The following is an 18237-nucleotide window of genomic DNA, read 5'->3' on the forward strand; positions in this document are numbered from 1 at the left end:
CCTCGCAAATGTGCAGAGAGACACACACACACACAGAGAGAGAGAGAGAGAGAGAGAGAGAGAAAGCACCACATACACACATACACACTACACACCACACATACCACACACACACACATACACACACACACACACACACACACACACACAAAGCATACATCACACACACTCACAAAAATAAATAAATGAAATCAGCTTCTCTCAGAACCAATGAGCCCTGCACACACCCAGCCAGCCACTTCCCACTCTGTCCCGCTGCTGCTAATCACTGCAGGCATACCAGCCCCCCTCACGCTCCAAAGGTCCAGCTCCGTTCCCTCCCTTGACTCTGCTGCTTCCCTGGAATGTTCTTTCCCTCTGGATGTCTCATCTCCAGTTTCAGGTCTCAACACAAATGCCACTTACTGGCAAAACCTTGGCCGTGATTGCTACCACTACCCAGACCTGCATCCACCTCCTCTCTATTCTCTTGCTGCTGGTCATGGCCAGTGAGTGACATCAGAGAGAGACTTTTCCTTGAAGGAAATCACAAGCCATATATGGAGGTGACTGGACCTTCCATCTAGTGGGAAAACACTGGTTAATGTTGAGTGAAACAGACAATTCAGATTTTCATGCCAGAATAAGAATTTATTGGGAAGACAAAGGATTTGTAATGCATTTAAAAGACAAAATGTGTAACAAGGAAAAGGTTAAGTTCACTGATGTTCTGTTTTGCAAGCTTGCCAACCAGATCCCCCACACTCAACGGAATTATTTACAATCACATTCAGATAAGTTTTATTAAAGCACAACATTGCATTCGTAAATATGACTTTGTGTGAGAATTGTAGGGTTCCCAACAGACAGACTTTGCATCTCCTGTGCCCAAGGATCAAACCAGAAAATGCTGATGCCAAGAACTGGTCTGTCTTTGTCCAGTGCGGTCACTTTTTGAGGTCTTGGGAAGAGGTGGCATTAAGGTGTAACTGGTATCTTTGTCCCCTTCTGGCAATGGTATCTCTAACGCACAAAAGAGTTGCAAGGTCCACATCGAGGTCTTGTGACACAAGGGTTAGAGACACAGGGTCCAATGGGCTTATCACACGCGTTGGTTGTGGCACAGGGATTGCAAGGGAGCCTGGAGACAGGAAATGATTGGAGCAAGTTAGGGCAGAGTTGAGTTCAACACACAGGAAGAAACTAGAAACACAGTCAAGCTAGGGTCTTTCCTTTGGATGTCTCCAGGTGGAAGTGCAAAGGGGTCAGTTAACTCCCGCCAAGAAAACAACTCACCCCAAGGAAAAGTCATTCAGCCATACTCACTTGCAGTCCTCGCTCTCCAGCAAGCCCCTGTACGTGTTGATCTCACACTCCAGGCGAGACCGAATGTCCAGCAGCACCTGGTACTCCTGGTTCTGACGCTCCAGGTCAGCCCGGATCTCACCAAGCTGGGACTCCACGTTGGTGATCAGGCACTGCACCTGGGACAGCTGGGAGCTGTAGCGAGCCTCACTCTCTGTCAGGGTGTTCTCCAGAGAGTTTCTCTGTGGGGGAGAAGACAAAGGCTGTCACAGAGCTGTTCCCTCTGAAGGTTTCTGCATGACTTCCAAAGCTGTCACAGGCTTCAAGAGTAAAGAAGAAGAAGAAGAAGAAGCTGCCCAAGGACACCCGTGACTCTGCCTCCCAACTCCACACTGCTCAGCCTGGACACTACACACCCAACTCAGTCTGGACACTACACACCAGTTCGTGCTGGGCCTGCAGCTCGATCTCCAGGGCATTGACTGTGCGCCTCAGCTCGATGATCTCGGCCTGGCAGGACTGCAGCTGCTCTGAGCTGGACACCACCTGCTTGTTCAGCTCCTCTGTCTGCAACAGGCAAGGGGAGGGACAGGATCAGACCCTGCCTTACAGTCCTGGGGACTCAGTTCCTGAGCGACCATGAGCTCAGATGCCCACCTGTGTGGTGTACCATTCCTCCACTTCCCGGCGGTTGGTTTCCACCAGGGCCTCGTACTGACACCTGGTCTCATTGAGCACACGGTTCAGGTCCACGGTGGGAGCAGCGTCCACCTCCACGTTGAGGCGGTCTCCAAGCTGGCAGCGCAGGGTGTTGACTTCCTGACAGGGGGAAAGGGAAAATTCAAAACATCACAATCGATCTTAGTGCTCTCCTTGAGAGAGTGGAGTTGAACATCTGGTGTGTTGAATCCTTCTACAGTCTCCATTCCATTCCTCCCAGCATCCTTTTCCCTGTGGTCAGTGACAGACTGATTCTTTCCACAAAGCACCTTCCAGCCAATACCTCATTCTGCCCTTCATACTAAACATAACACTTTCCATTTAGAGGGATATCGTGGTTTAGTACCAGAGCTGAGACAGAGCCGGCAACCATGCAAATTCTGCTCCCTAAAAGCCTAGTTCAGATGTCTTGCTGAAATATCCCTACCATATCCTTAAATGATTTTATCCTTAAGCTTGGACAACGTCTGACTACAAAGTAAACAAAGCGAACATCTCTACATTTTACTCCTGACCTCTTCGTGGAGACAACAGAACTCAGTTCTGGGCTTATACAGCCATCAGACAGATTGTATCTCATCTTTAATACCCCCATATAACTTCTAGAAGCATCTAGAACAATGGTCCTCCAACCTTCCTACTGCTTCGATCCTTTAATAACAATTCCTCATGTTGCCGTGATCCCCAAACATAAAATTATTCTCATTGCTACTTCATAACTGTCATTTTGCTACTGTTATAAATCATAATGTAAATATTTGATTTTTCTGATGGTCTTGGGTGACCCCTATGAAAGGGTTATTTGAACACCCCAGGGGGTCATGACCCAAAGGTTGAGAAACACTGTTCTAGAATCTTCAAACTGCTCATCTTTTTTTTTCTTCTGAAGCTCTCAAGTGCTTAGCACTAGTTTGGTTGCATAATAAGCTCTTGGTTAGCATTAACTGTCACTACAGACAGAGTTCTAGGATGCATGGTTTGCACCTGTGTGTTTCCTGTGTGTTGGTGACTGACAAACACCTTACTCCGTGTTTCTTCCAAGTAGTACAGATACCAGAAAGCATTTTGGATAGCAATGAAAAGTTAGTTGTGTTCTGAGTCCAGCTCAATTCTCTTGTTGGGCAGCCCTAAGCTACCCTGCTCCTTGCCAATCAAAATGGAGAATCACAGTTGGCAATGGTGTCCACATACACTATCCTTGGGGAGTGACAGCATCTACAGTAGCTGCCTTAGCTCTGACCTTTCCTCATTACTGACTGAGCTAGCCAACTTCCTTTATTCTTGTTTCTGCCTTTGGCAGAAAATCCAAATCTCCTATCAAGATTACTCATTCCCCACAAATACATTTTTGTTTGGAGAACAGCTTTCTGAGCTAATTGAGCCTCAACCCACAGCCTCTCCCCACAGCCTCTCCCCACAGCCTCTCCCCACAGCCTCTCCCCACAGCCTCTCCCCACAGCCTGTGGCAGTCACAAACGTGTCCTGGCCAGTCTGACCATGTGCTTCACTTTTGGGGACTTCACCTGCTCGTGGTTCTGCTTGAGACACAGCAGCTCCTCCTTCAGGGACTCCACCTGTGCCTCCAGGTCAGACTTGCAGAGGGTCAGCTCATCCAGGATCCTGCGCAGGCTGTTGATGTCAGCCTCCACCAGCTGCCTCAGACTGAGCTCTGTCTCATACCTGCAGTCACAGGAGAATCGGGGATAGAGTGGGTAGGAACATGCCTAGCCCTGACTCTCCTCTGTTGGATAACTCGGCGTGACAGATACTAGTTTTTATAACCGTCTCCTTCTACTTAAGTTGTCAAGATCCAGAAGTAGGTCCCGAAGGGAAGTGCATGTTAATCACTTTCACAAAGACAGGGAATCTGAGGAGATAAGAGCTTGTAAACTTCAAGGCTTCCAGAAAGAAAGAACCTCCCACATTCTCATGACTGAGTTCTGCACACAGTAGAGAACTGGGCTAGTCACAGACATAGTTTGGTGGAGTTGAGGTCGGGACTGGAGATGCCATTCTACAAAGGGGAAGAGGGAAGAGGAGGGAGTGTGGATCTTGGGAGAAACTCCTAGGGGAAATCTGGATCAACACTGGCCTGTGTGAGCAACAGAGAAAGGGAAGGGAGAGAAAAGAGGCAGAGACGCGCAGCGACGCCCCACTGATCCACCCACTCACTTGGTCCTGAAGTCATCAGAGGCCAACTTGGCATTGTCGATCTGCACCACCAGCCTGGCGTTCTCAGATTTGCCACACAAGATCTAGAGATCCAAAAACATTGTATAATGAGCAGGGGGTTGGCTCTTTTCATCAAGAGAAATCCTCTTAATTTGTTTATATGGACACATCATAATTTTTTTTAAAAAAATCACAGCATATTATGTGTCTATTAAATGCTATCCACATACAATAAATGCTCAAAAAAATCTGAGGGACTAAATCTGGAGGCAGACATGCAAATGCACAAGGATGTATCAGAAGATGATCTTATTTTTCTCCTTTCTTAATAAGGAATATTAAGAAGCTGATTAAAAACAATTTGTATTTGTTTAAAACAACTGGTATTTGGTTAGAAAGGCTCTAAAAGTTAAAAAAAATATTACACTTTAACAAACTTTCAGTCAAGTTGGCAAGATGAATACATGAAGCAGAAACACAGGAGCAGAGGCAATGGACATTGTTCCTGTTCTCAGGGCCATCCTGGATGGCTTGGGACAATTTCTATTTAGTGTCTAATATTTCTCGGTTTAGTCAAATGGTCATTGGACACGGTGCACCGAGGGAACTCCAGGGTCAAGATAATGAGATCAGAGTGGTAAGGTGACAAAAAGAGGTCAACCAGAGGTCAGAGTAGCAACATACCAAGTTAAGAAAGAAAAAAACATGGTCCTTCCTGCTACCAGGCTTCCTTCTTTGGCTCAGTCCTTTTCTCTTACCTTAAGAAAATACTTTCAGAGCTCAGAAACACCCACAGACCACTCTTAATAATAGTGGGGAGTTATCTAAACTCCTATGACCTCCACCGAGTCTAATTTCTGCCAAGATTCAAAACTAACAGTCTCCAGTCTGCAAATAGAAGAGTCCATGAGGAAAAAAAAAAAAGTGCTTAAAAGCTGGAAATGTTGTTATCAAATTTCCCACCACACCAAGAGTTCGTGTCATTTCTGTGTCTCACAAGTTCTCCTGAGAACTTCCTGCTAGGAATGCCATGGGTGCCCATCCCCCTCACCTTCTGCTGCAGCTCCTCAATGGTCCTGAAGTAGGCCTGGTAGGCAGGACACACCAGGGGGTCCTGCTGCTGGTTCCTCTCCTGGATCCTACATTCCAGCTCTGCATTCTCTCTCTCCAGCTGCCTCACCTTCTCCATGTAGGAGGCCAGGCGGTCATTCAGGAACTGCATGGTCTCCTTCTCATTGCCATTGAAGGAGCCCTCACAGAACCAATTGCAGTTGCCCACATTGGCGGGGATGTTGCAGGCCCCGGGCAGGGTGCAGCCATGGCAGCTGGGGGGCACGCAGGGCCGGGAGGAGCAGCTGGTGCGGCAGCTCAGGGCGGGCAGGCAGCAGTTGTATGGCATGGTGCTGGAGGGAGTGTGGCGCCTGGCTGAAGACGAGGTGTGTATCCTCCAAGCCTCAGAGTTCTGAGTCCCCTTCCTCTGGTGAGCATTTATATCCACTCCAAATTGGGTGTGGACGTATAAGTCAGTCTCTCTCTTTTTTTCTTTTGGCTTTGCTCATTTAGTGATGGTCAAAGGCCTCCCCATTCATTTGCTCTGCCTCCTCAGAAGACTCCCTTACCTCATAAAAGGCTTTACTTGGGCTTCTCCCTCAATCGGGACTCCTTGCCGTGCTGTCCATCATGAGGTAAGAGCTTGGTGGTATGACTTCAAAGGGTAGGTCTCATGAAAGGCCCCACCTTCATTAACAGGGTGTGGTAGGTCAAGGGACAGTGCTGCTACTCTTCGAGGGCCCCTGACACTTGAGTGAGACACTGGTCCTGCTCCATGAAACAGAGAAGCAGAAATCTTCCTGTGTTCGATTTCCAAAGGTCAGAGTCACAGTTAAAAAAACAAAAAACGAAAACCAGGTGTTGAGATAGCCTAGCTCCCTTGTGACCCTGCTTGTAGATACCATCCACCAATCACATCACAGCGCTAGGATCACGGCTTGTCTCAGGCAAGGTACTACTAGACCCTTCAAGGAGAGGAAGGTGGACAAGGGCTACAGGCAGAGGGAAGTTCCACTTGTTGGACACCTGTACAGTTCCCAGACAACCCTGTGGGCTGGCATTGTTTACAAATTTTGGATCTCACCATCCCTTAGCACAAATCTTCAAGGTAAATGATGTTGTTCCCATTTTACACACAGCAAACCAAAGTGTCACAGGTAGGAGATGCTAAGTGGTCACAAGTCTAACGCCAGCTTCTGTTCTTTTCATCATTTCACATTGCTACTAGACAAAGAGTCCCCTTCCGTTCCGAACCTCTTCGGTCAGGTCTTATCTCCTCTCTGAGCACTCCTTTTGCTCTACCTTGAGCATGACATTGTCCCGACTTGTGCTTTTATCTCTCTGTTTGAGCTTCTGACAGTAAGGACAGGGTTCAATTCATCTTCGAGCCCCAGTTCCAGGACCTTGTTACATGATGAACATATTGAGTGAGTATGGACCAAATAGATGAAGACGTAAACAAGAAGTAAATATCGGAAGCTGGAAGTGATGGGTAGCATATAAGAGGTTTGTCACGTTGGGAAAAGCAAGCATCGTCAGGATTGCCGGCTCACAGACATGGATCTGGGCTGAGATGTAGCGTAGTGTGCTGTCTAAGAAACAGAGAGAGGAAAACCAGGAAGTCCAGGTGAGATTTGGTGCATGCACCATAACACAGCAAGAAAATTCAGCACGGTGGAGGAACCCAAGTAAGTGTGGGCATCAGTGAAGGGAAATGGTAGAAGATAAGGCTGTCTAATGAGGCTAGAATCATATGCTACCTGTGTGCATTGGAAGACTTGGATCACCCTGGTACCAGCATCCATGTGCATTTTGGAACCTGGGGTACAACAAAAGTTTTGAGGTACCATTTCAACAAATGCTTACCAGTTTCAGAAAAAGAATGAAAAGGCCAGAAGCAGACAGACCATCAAGGAGGTTATTATAGCAGTCCAGGCAAGTAGCAAAAGGGGGCAAAGAGAGTCAACGGATAGAGTTAGGGTAGGGATGTTAGTGACAGACATGGGTATGATTGGGGGGGCAGGTGTGAGAAGCACAGAGATGGGCAAAGGGAAAGAAGAGAGAGAGAAGCAAGAGCTGAGGGCCAGACATTGGAAATCCCAGGGAAGTGGAGACAAAGGGAGAAACAATGAAGGGAGTGAGTTTATGTCTTCACCGATGAGCAGGGAGGAGAGCTTATGGAAGAGGAATCCATGCAGGGCAGATAGATGTGTGACAGGAAGGTGCTCACCACGCAAGCATGAAGATCGTTCAGATGCCCAGCACCCACATTTGCAGTCAGGCACAGAGGCACACAGTCTCATGACACTGGGAAGATAGACACAGAAGATCTCTGAACGTCTCTGAAGCTCTCTGGGCAGCTGGCCTAGCCAGTCGGGGAGCCCCAAGTGCAATGAAAGACTCTGTCTCAAAAATTGAGGTGGAGAATAACTGAGAAAGAGACCCAATATTGACCTCTGGCCTATACACACATGTGTATACACACACACATACAGAGAGAGACACAGACAGACAGACAGACAGACAGACAGACAAACTGTCAAGCAGACTGGCAGGCAGAATAGACAGAAACAGAGAATGCATCTTTCGAGAACTTCCAAGTACATCCGCAAGATCATGCTATGCATAATCAGAACCATGGAGAGGGTGTTGAGTGGTCCAAAAAGATGTCAAGACCCTCCTAGTGTCACACAGGTATGCCTGCTGTGTATAAAACCTCTGTCCCTAGAGTAATATCCACACTAAACTTTAGTAAACTGAGTTTTCAAACACGCAGAGGCAAGACGTCCATTCCTTAGAGAGCTTCCACCATATTGCCTCTGTACGCTCGATTACAAAGCATCTGAGCTTCAGTCTCAGGGATCAGAGTTTTACACAATGATTGGACCTTGAAAGATAATTGCACTTGAAGCAGTTCAGAGATGCTGCGCTTGTTTGAACTCGATGATTCATAACAGTTTGTGACTTAGGAAGAGTCATCCAAGAGGCACAGGAGTGTAAACTGCCTGTGCATAAGGCACCACGTCAGCCTTGTTAGGAAGAGCGTGATTTGATGCTCGACCATTTAGCTCAAGAGCAATGCATCATCCAGGCAGGACTTCCCACTGTCCTCACAGTAGAGGCCAAGTGCAGCTCAGGGAGAGATTCTCCCCTAAAGACCAAAGATTCTAAGATGCATGGACCCAAAATGCTCATAGAAATGTCGTAAGGGCATCGGGAGATTTTAGTGTCTAAATAAGGGGCTGTACCCATTGTAAGAGAACCAGGAGATTCTAGCGTCTGAACAAGGGACTGTACCCATTCTTCACAGCTCTGCTTTCTATAAGCATCGTGGGCCTGGCAGCTGAGTGGCAGTCCCAACTCATCTTAGCAACCAAGACACATCAGCAAATTCTATTCTTCACAACCTGACCCTTCCTTAACCCACCCCCAGTTTCCTACACACTGGAGGGACCCAGGCAGGATGGCCAGAGAATGGTTCATCCCTTCTCCCTCTCACACTTCAAGGTGTTGGATAAGATACCCTCATGGATTCAACAACTAAGATGGTATTATAGTTAATTTTGTCACCTTGGTGGGATTTACAGTTATGATAGAAAAAAATTTCTAGGCATGGCTGTGAAGATTTACCTAGATTAATTTAAATGAGTTGAAAAAATACCTACCTAAAACGTAAGTAGTATAGTTGCATGCCCTGGGACCCTAGGCTGAATAAAAAGGGAACAGAAGGTGGGACACAACTATTCATCACAATCTGCCTCCTCACTGGGGAAACAATGTCACCAGCCACATCCTGCCCTTGCCGCATCTCTTCCCTCTGCTGTGATGAGCTGCACCTCTGGAACTATGAGCCCCAACTATTCCTCCCACGTTACCTTTGTAAAGTATTTCATCACAGCAAGTTATACAGGCACAATACAGATGACAATATTCCTGCAACTGACTTCAAATTTCAACACAAGGCCTAAAAAAGTCCCTGCTAGCTTAGGCATAGATTTGACAAGTTGGCTCCAAAAACCTCATGGGAATGGAGTCAAATTGCCAAAGTAAACTTTAAAAAAAGAACAGAGCACTGGAAGACTCACGTGTGCTGGCTTTAAAACTGCCTACAAAGCTCTTCAGCATGGGTACCAATGCCACTAACAGAGGAAAGAGCGCTGTTTGTGATGAGCAATGTCTAACTAAGTAACTGGGACTCCACATGCAGACAAATGAAGCTTGGCCTTTGCTTACACCACACAGAGACATATGGCTTTAAAAAGAGCAGAGAGCCTGCCATGGCTGTGCGTTCCTACTGTCCCAGTACTCATGAGGTAGAAGGAAGAGGCTGAGTTTGAGTCCTGACTAGGATGTACAGAAAGATGCTGTCTTGGAGGCTAACAAGAAGAGCTCAAACTAGAAAGTCTAACAGGAAAGTAGGAGGAAGTCTTCTAGATCTTGGGTTAAGTAAAAATTTCTTGCCAGGCATGGTAGTGCACGCCTTTAATCCCAGCACTCAGGAAGCAGAGGCAGGTGAATCTCTGTGAGCTCAAGGCTAGTCTGGTCTACACAGTAAGTTCCAGGACAGCCACGAACTACACAGTGAGACCCTGCCTCAAAAATAAATAAACAGACAAACAAACAAGCAAAAAGAAACTTTTTGCATATGTCACAAAAATCACAAGTGATGAAAGTAAAACTAAGGGACTACAGTGATGATGCAATGATTTAGATCACTTCCTGTTCTTCCAAAGGACCCCCAATCAGTTCCCAGCTCCCACATTGGGAGGCTCACAATCACCTACCATTTCAGCTCGAGAGGATCTGGCACCCACTTCTAGCTTCTACAAGTACCTGCATTCATACATGAGTGTATGCCTATGCACACACGTGTGCACACACTCACACACACACACACAATTGAAAATAATTTTAAATTGTTTTAAGTAAAATTAGATTGGACTTCAAGGTTCAAAACTCCCCTGTAGCAAACAAACTTTATTTTCACCAAGAAAGTGAAAAGGGAAATGTTTTTGAAGGGAAAAGCACTTCCAAATCATCTGCTAGATACGAATCCTGTGTCTGGACCATGAAAAGCACACCTACATCTTAAAAGAGAAGTGAGCCAGGCTTTAAAACTGAGGCCATGGATCTGAATAAACACATCTCCAAAGATCTACAAACAGCCTGCACACACATGAAAAGAAGGATGATCGCATGAATCATCACAGATGGAGATCAAAACCACAGCGAACGCTACTGCATGTGCCCTGGGATGACCCGTGTTTCTGTTGTTGTTTTGCAATATGGAGAAACACAGGTGTTTGTGAGAACGTGCAGAGACCGGAGGCCTCTCATTCAGTTGCTGAGAATGTCAACTACCACCGAGACAGGTCTAACAGCTACTCAGTTTTTATAAGTATACAATTATGACATAACCTAGCAATTTTATTCCTGCGTATCTATACCCAAAATAGCTGAAAATATATGCCCAAGCAAGGGGTGGTGAGTCACATGTGAAGCTCTAGTACTTGGAAGTTTGAGGCGAAGGGACCATGAATTCGAGACCAGCCTAAGCTATGTCATGAATGCCAAGCAGCTTAGGCTTCAGGGTAAGACTCTCTCAAAATAGCAAATATGGGATGAGGAGATGACTCACTTGGTAGGGCACTTGCTAAGTGAGATTCCCAGTTCAGATTCCTAGCACCCGCAGAAAGCAGCTGGAAGTTGGCTCATGTTTGCAATCCCAGCACTAGGAAGTATGAACAGGAAGGAGGATTCCAGAGTTTCACTGGCCGGTCTCTGCAACTCAGCAGGCTTCAGGTTCAACAAGAGACCTTGGCTCCAAAAATGAAATGGAGAGCAGAAGAGAACAGCAGGCAGCATTGTCTCCTGCATTCCGTAAGTGCACATATGGGCACGCATACCTGCACACACACACATGTGCCGCAAACATACATAAAGCCTACATCACACACGGAAAGAAAGAAGAGAGAAGGGGTGGCAGAGGGAATCAGAGAGGGGGAAAAAAACCACATGTCCACTGTGAAGACCTTTTGGTGCCCCTTCTAGAAATTTGTCAAGCACTGGGCTCAAGGAAGTAGATTCATGTAAAAGTATTTACATTTGGGCTAATACCAAGCTCAGGGTAAACTCAGCCGAGGAAGGAAGGGGGTGGCGCGCCTTTCATCTTGGTCATCCTGAGAAGCCCCCAGAAACAACGACCACTTTGTTTACTGCCTTGTTGGACCTCTTTGTTTATTGCCTTGTTTGATTTCTTTGTCTTTGATCTAAGAACTGACCTATTCTCTGTAAGTACCCAGAATGGCATAAAAGCAGACTAGAAAAAAACCCAAACAAATGAACAAACAAACAACAACAACAAAAACAAAACTGCTTCAGCCTCAGCGCTGGCTGGAGTCATGTTAGAGTGTTGTCTAATTGTCTTTTTCTTTTCAATCCTCATCCCCTCCCTTGAGTCCCAGTTGACTGAGCTGGCTTGGTCAGTCCACCCTAAAACTTGAACACAAAGATTTAAGACAATGTAATCTTAGTAAGAAAAAGATTGAAAAAAAAAAAATCTCAAATTGCAATATTCATGGTACATGCTGTATGCTAGAAGATGGATGGATCTAAAGACATTAGATTTATGCAAAAGAAGCCAGTCACAGTATATCAAATATCCTGTTTATCTACTCATATTGATACCAGACTTGGGGTCACAGCCTGAGTACCAACAAATCAGTTTCAACCACCCATCTTCGTCAAACCCCACAAAAACGGCCATATTGCTAGAGAAAAGCAAAAGAAAGAGATTCATTCAAAGTCCACACTGGAAAGAGGAACAAGGAGATCCAACAATATAACCCCAAGACTTTCTTTAGGGTTCTGAAGCCCAAATTTAAGTAGAGGTTGAGGATTATGCAGATGTAGGTAGCCTGAGTCAAAATGTAGTCCTGCTCATCATGGATTCATTGTTTTGGTTCCACTCTCCTGCAAGATGCTTTGACAAGTGCAGACCTCTTCCCAGAGAGAAAATATTCCCCTCTAGCTTTAGGATCTCTCTTTTCTTAGCGTGAGACTCCTGGGGAATTCTCATTTCTAAGGTCCCTTGGTCAAAGGTCTGATGTAAATGAAGCACATAAGTGTCACTTTAGAATTTGAGATGTCCAGAGTGAGCAAATCTATAGACATAGTGTTGGGGATTTGGTTTAATGCTTGCATGAAAATCCCGCATGTGAGACGCTGAGGGTCCCTGCCCTCCTAGGAATAATGGGAGAGATCCACAAGTGCTTGTTTGAAAGCAGGCTCCTTCTCCCTTACTGGTGAACATAAACAACTAACACAGAGAGAACAAACTCTGGATTCCATCTCATCCTTGCTCCTTCCTGAATGTGTAGGAGGTCCTAGCACTTGTTAGGAGTGCAGAAGATGCAAGTGCCTGTCCTCATCATGTAGTAAATTAGAAAAGAAAATAACAAAAATTCAGAAAGTGTCGCCCTCTAATGGAGGTGTCTATCCCATTCGCATGAGGCCGTTTGCCCAAATGTTCTGCCCTTTAGTGCCAGCCTGCATGGATGCTAGCACTGACTGTGTCTCATGAATGTTAGGACACTGTTAAGCTATCAAGTCCCCTTCTGCATTCAAGTCTCTTTATAAGAGTCCCACAGAGAACAAACACTCTGAAAAAGATGGATACAAGTGAAACTCATGTCTGTTTGCAAGAGGAAAATTTATTAGATTTTTGGAAAACTGCAAGAAAGGACAGAAGAAGCAGTGAGAACCACAAAATACCTTGTGTGGCCCCTTCACAGCTCAGGTCTCTCAGACCACCAGAGTACAAGCCCGTGGTCACAAACAAGCCCTGGATGAAGATGGACCATTGGGCCTGGACTCAGAGCCAGACAACAACACTAGGTCTTTGTTCTTCTTCCAGACCATGATCCCTACTGGGCTGGATGTGGGTTCAAAGAGGCTGAGCTGATCCATTGACTTTCTTTCTGTCTTTACGCAATCCTCCTGCTGGCCATGGGGTGTTTAGCAGCCAAAGGAATTGCAGGGTCCACAACGGGAGCGTGTGACACAAGGGTTTGTGACACAAGGTCCAATGGGTTTGTCACAGGCATTGGTGGTGGCACAGGGGTTGCAGGGCAACCTAGGATACAGGATTGTTAGAGTCAGCATGAGAAAGTAAGTTCTGAGAAAGCAGAATGGCCTAAAAACAAGAAGCCCATTCCCCTTTTAGAGAGCATATCTTATTTGGTTCATTCCCTCTACAGAGTTCAGAAGCAGTGATGGAAGAGAGTATACAAAGCTAGCAACGCAGTAGTAGCCTTCTGTATAACCTTGGGGACACAGGGGAGTCACTTCAACCTCTAGGCCTCGGCCTCCAACCTAGAAAATGGGATTGGCGATATCCACCATATGGATGTAAACGTTGGAAGAGAATTGTGCTTCTAAATAGCCTGCCTGAGCTGGCCCTCAGCCTGATGATCGATTACTTAGTGAGTCCTCTTCTTGGAAGATGCTCAAATGCACTAGAAGATAGCTACATTGGGTCAAATTCCTTCTCTCAAGTGATTTTAACCAGGGTCAAAATAACAGTGGACCTAAAGTTTTAGTTTAATCAAAGCAATGGTTCCCTTTCCATGTCAGAATCCATCCAGGAAGATATAAAGTTCTGTACCCTGTCCCAAAGAATCACCATCAGGGAGTACAGTCACCTTGCCACTATCTTTCAGGAGAGAAAATACCTTTAACCCGTCTAGTACTGATAGCAAGTACCTTACACTGTCTCTAGAGATATACTGGTGTCTGAACTTCATTTGCAACATCCCTTTATTATTCTTAAGGCACTCTGCATGTGCCCCAGGTGCTAGATACACCAGCCAGCAACTCACTTGCAGTCCTCGCTCTCCAGCAGGCCCCTGTACGTGTTGATCTCACACTCCAGCCGGGCCTTGACATCCAGCAGCACCTGGTACTCCTGATTCTGACGCTCCAGGTCAGCCCGGATCTCACCAAGCTGGGACTCCACATTGGTGATCAGGCACTGCACCTGGGACAGCTGGGAGCTGTAGCGAGCCTCACTCTCTGTCAGGGTGTTCTCCAGAGAGTTTCTCTGTGGGGGAGAAGACAAAGGCTGTCACAGAGCTGTTCCCTCTGAAGGTTTCTGCATGACCTTCCAAAGAAGTCACAGTCTTCAAGAGCTAAGAAGAGAGACAGAGACAGAGACAGAGACAGAGACAGAGACAGAGACAGACAGAGACCCCAAGGACACCCCAGTGACTCTGCCTCNCAACTCCACCCTGCTCAGCAGCAGTCTGGACACTACACACCATGCTGTGCTGGGCCTGCAGCTCGATCTCCAGGGCGTTGACTGTGCGCCTCAGCTCGATGATCTCGGCCTGGCAGGACTGCAGCTGCTCTGAGCTGGATACCACCTGCTTGTTCAGCTCCTCTGTCTGCAACAGGCAAGGGAAGGGACAGGATCAGACCCTGTCTTACAGTCCTGGGGACTCAGTTCCTGAGCGACCATGGGCTCAGATGCCCACCTGTGTGATGTACCATTCCTCCACTTCCCGGCGGTTGGTTTCCACCAGGGCCTCGTACTGACACCTGGTCTCATTGAGCACGCGGTTCAGGTCCACGGTGGGAGCAGCGTCCACCTCCACGTTGAGGCGGTCTCCAAGCTGGCAGCGCAGGGTGTTGACTTCCTGGCGGGGGGAAAGGCAAAGAATGGACCACAGAACTAAGAAGAGCTTCGGACTTTAAGAAGCACACACAGAGCTCACTCTTTAAATGATGAATGCAAGAGTTTAAAAGGGTGAATGTCTGTAGGAGGCAAGTTTGTCATAGACACAATTCTGAGGAAAGGGAATATTTTAGTGGGATAGGAAAGCATTGCCTTGAAGTTAGAAAACCTGAGTCTGGTTCATGTAAATCATCTCTGGTGACTCTGTCTGAGGTCATCCCCTCATCTATGTATCAATATTCTTGGACAAGTTATTGCTAATATTGCTTGAGACTCTAAGATTCTAACATTTCCTTCGGAGTTTGCATTTATTGTGTACTAAGCCCAGTGTGACAAGTGATTATAATTGTTGCTGCTTGAATATGAAGAAACACAGGTTAATGGTGTCTGCTTTTTTTGTGTCCCGACACCATAACCTGCCTGTTAGAACTAGTTTTCCATGTTTTCTCCATCCATTTATCTACACCCCCAATCATCCATTTGCCTAGACTTACAAAGGGCAACAATATTCTCTTTACTGCACTTCACCACTGATTTCACAACTACTCAGAAAATAAAATTTATGTGCACCTAGGGCCTAGAAAAAGAGATCAGCTTGGGCCTCGTTGCTCAATCATCTCTCAGCTTTCCTTTGAGCAACTAACAAGAATGTTGTGTTAATCTTGCCCACCAAGGCTTCCCTTCCCCTGCTCAGGAGCCGTGCAGACCTCGGTATCGAGATGTTGGTGGCTGGGACGTCCTTACCTCCTCGTGGTTCTGCTTGAGACACAGCAGCTCCTGCTTCAGAGACTCCACCTGCGCCTCCAGGTCAGACTTGCAGAGGGTCAGCTCATCCAGGATCCTGCGCAGGCCATTGATGTCTGACTCCACCAGCTGCCGCAGGGACAGCTCTGACTCATACCTGCACACATAGTCAAGTCAGACGCATCAAAGAGGAAATGTTTCTGTTTGGAGAACATAGCCAAACCCATCCTACTTTGAGGCCAGTCCATTTTAAGTGTTGTAAAAGAACAACACTGTAGTAAGTTGGGTGGCCCATCTCCGCTGAAAGCCACAGAGAAGGTACTGTGTGTGGTTCCATCTACCATTCACTACGATTATTCTAGGAATCCATTCACAAGTTGCTCTCAAGGGAGCACCCTCATGAACTGCGACACTTCCAACTTCTACTACAACCTATCTCCCTTCTTTTCCAAGCAGCCTGAGAATCATGAAATTCAAGGTCCCTCAGATCCAGCCTTGCCATTAAATGACTGGTGATGGATTTCTCACTCTCCCAGAACCTTGTTTGTAAAATGAAGACAGAACTAAAACTTCATTTTTTTTTTTTTTGGCCTGAAGATAAAGAAGTGATACGAGTGAAATCCTATTATAAACTCTACAAAATATCAAAATATTATTATGAGTACAATCATACCTGAAAATATTGATTAATTAACTGAAAAGAAAGGACTTTGGAGCCGGGTGTGGTGGCGCACGCCTTTAATCCCAGCACTTGAGAGGCAGAGGCAGGCAGATTTCTGAGTTCAAGGCCAGCCTGGTCTACACAGTGAGTTCCAGGACAGACAGGGCTACACAGAGAAAAACAAAACAAAACAAAACAAAAAGGACTTTTGGCCTATTTTTCTTTATGGCTTAATACTCCTTTGGGATGCATTGGTAATGACTAATCTATACGGTAAAGCCAATATGAAACTTACTTGTAAAGTTATAGTGTTCAAAAAGGTAAAGAATTGATGGTCTCTTAGACTTCTTCAAGCTGAACTTAAAACATAGACCCCTGTGCTCTCAGTGAAGAGACCCTGACTTTTAATCTAACTCTAACCCAAGTCACAATAAATAGCACTCGGAAGCTTCCTGGCACATTCTCAGAACAAAGAGCCATCACTTTGCAATTCATCCTCCCACTGGGCTGCTCTGGTCACTACAGGTGTCTTACTTGGTCCTGAAGTCATCAGCAGCCAGCTTGGCATTGTCGACCTGCACCACCAGCCTGCCGATCTCAGACTTGCCGCAGAGAATCTGCAGGGGACAGATTGTGACATGAGATACCTTATTTCTTCCCGTGCCCTTTCATTGGCTCTAAATCAGGGTTTGAAGCACTGGGGTAGAACGTAACATGGATGCCAGGAAGGAAGCGTGTGGTTTGAATGCCAGTGTTCTTTCTCCCATGACAGTGAACGCAGTCATGATTTCCACTCTTCTAGGGCTGTTCCTAGTCCTCCAGTAGGAACTGAGTCTACTGGGTGATCAAGCCTCAGGTCGTGTGACCAGTGATCCCTGTACACAGAATGGAGAGCATTCCTGGGATGCTAAAATCGGGCACATTGCACCGCAGACATACAGGATGAGTTTATTATCCTCTCACGCCACCTCTGTTGGAACCCTGCTGCCCTCTGTCCATTCTCCTGGCACCGTGCATGTGCTTTAGGTAAAATGTCTGCTCCTTGTAGAACCCACGTCCCTTCCTTTCCAGCATCCGTGGAGGGCCACTTCTTCCATGTGCATTACTCTTTTCCCACAGCATGGCTTCCCTTTGCTGTGCCTGCTCTTCCCCACATCTCTCCTCCCTGTTAGGCTGTGATCTTCCGCCCACAGGAGGTTCTCTTTCTCAGCACTTTACCCCTGCCCCTGCCCCGAGAACTTGGCCAAATGTTCACCAACTGTGACTTAAATAAAAAAGAATACTCAAGTCATACTACTCCTTTTGGACATTCGCTGTGTAGGGACTACAGGACAGCAGACAGACAGTTCCCTCCAGGAACCAATGGCTGCGCTGTCAGATAGAGACTCCTATTTGTGGGGAGCTGGGGGATAGTTCAGTTGGTAACATGCTTGCTTTGCAATTGTTTTTTTAAGTCATGGTGTAGCAGTGCTGAGACAGAGCCCTGTAGCTTGGTGGCCCACCTACTTGACAAGTCCAAGCCAATGGGTTTCTCTGTTTCAGAAAAAAATGGTGAATGACACTTAGCTATCCTCTGACCTACACACACACATTAATAGGCACCTCCTCACACATACACTCTACACAGACACACACAGACACACAGACACACACACACACACACACACACACATATGCACCCAGTCCCTGCTTGTCATTCAAAACCCACTCCAATACCAATTTTTTTGAGGATCCTTCCAAGTCCCACCTTTATGTGGGAGTCTATTCATGCCTGCCCTGTATGCCATTTGCCTGCATATGTGTCCTAGCAAATGGGGTGTGTGTGTGTCTGTTCTCTCTCTCTCTCTCTCTCTCTCTCTCTCTCTCTCTCTCT

The 18237-nt window shown here is 46.5% G+C and overlaps 2 protein-coding genes across 2 annotated transcripts in view; both read right to left on the bottom strand.

Moving 5' to 3' along the window:
• Positions 1-615: 615 nt before the first annotated feature.
• On the bottom strand, positions 616-5634 carry LOC110331581 (keratin, type I cuticular Ha3-I). The gene is made up of 7 exons (XM_021212317.1): positions 5228-5634; positions 4177-4259; positions 3528-3684; positions 1942-2103; positions 1726-1851; positions 1306-1526; positions 616-1120 (listed from the first exon to the last, which is right to left on the bottom strand). Exons 1-7 carry the CDS (start codon positions 5573-5575, stop codon positions 1003-1005), a joined length of 1215 nt encoding a protein of 404 aa, XP_021067976.1. The 5' UTR covers positions 5576-5634; the 3' UTR covers positions 616-1002.
• Positions 5635-12918: 7284 nt separating this feature from the next.
• Positions 12919-18237, bottom strand: part of LOC110331589 (keratin, type I cuticular Ha3-II) — a 6249-nt gene continuing 930 nt past the window's right edge. Inside the window, exons 2-7 of the mRNA XM_021212331.1 lie at positions 16899-16981; positions 15704-15860; positions 14760-14921; positions 14544-14669; positions 14106-14326; positions 12919-13360 (exon numbers count right to left, since the gene is read on the bottom strand). Coding sequence (XP_021067990.1) covers positions 13243-13360; positions 14106-14326; positions 14544-14669; positions 14760-14921; positions 15704-15860; positions 16899-16981 — 867 coding nt within the window. The 3' untranslated portion in view covers positions 12919-13242. The remainder of the gene's footprint in view (positions 13361-14105; positions 14327-14543; positions 14670-14759; positions 14922-15703; positions 15861-16898; positions 16982-18237) is intronic.

Source organism: Mus pahari, chromosome 14, assembly GCF_900095145.1.
Source record: "Mus pahari chromosome 14, PAHARI_EIJ_v1.1, whole genome shotgun sequence".
NCBI lineage: Eukaryota > Metazoa > Chordata > Mammalia > Rodentia > Muridae > Mus > Mus pahari.

Excerpts from the sequence above, each read along its gene's own strand:
- LOC110331581 (XM_021212317.1), bottom strand. The coding sequence starts at position 5,575 with ATGCCATACAACTGCTGCCTGCCCGCCCTGAGCTGCCGCACCAGCTGC. Across the intron at positions 1,527-1,725 it reads TGCAGGCCCAGCACGAACTG|AGAAACTCTCTGGAGAACAC; the intron begins GTGTGTAGTGTC and ends TCTCCCCCACAG. Across the intron at positions 1,121-1,305 it reads CTGGAGAGCGAGGACTGCAA|GCTCCCTTGCAATCCCTGTG; the intron begins GTGAGTATGGCT and ends TCCTGTCTCCAG.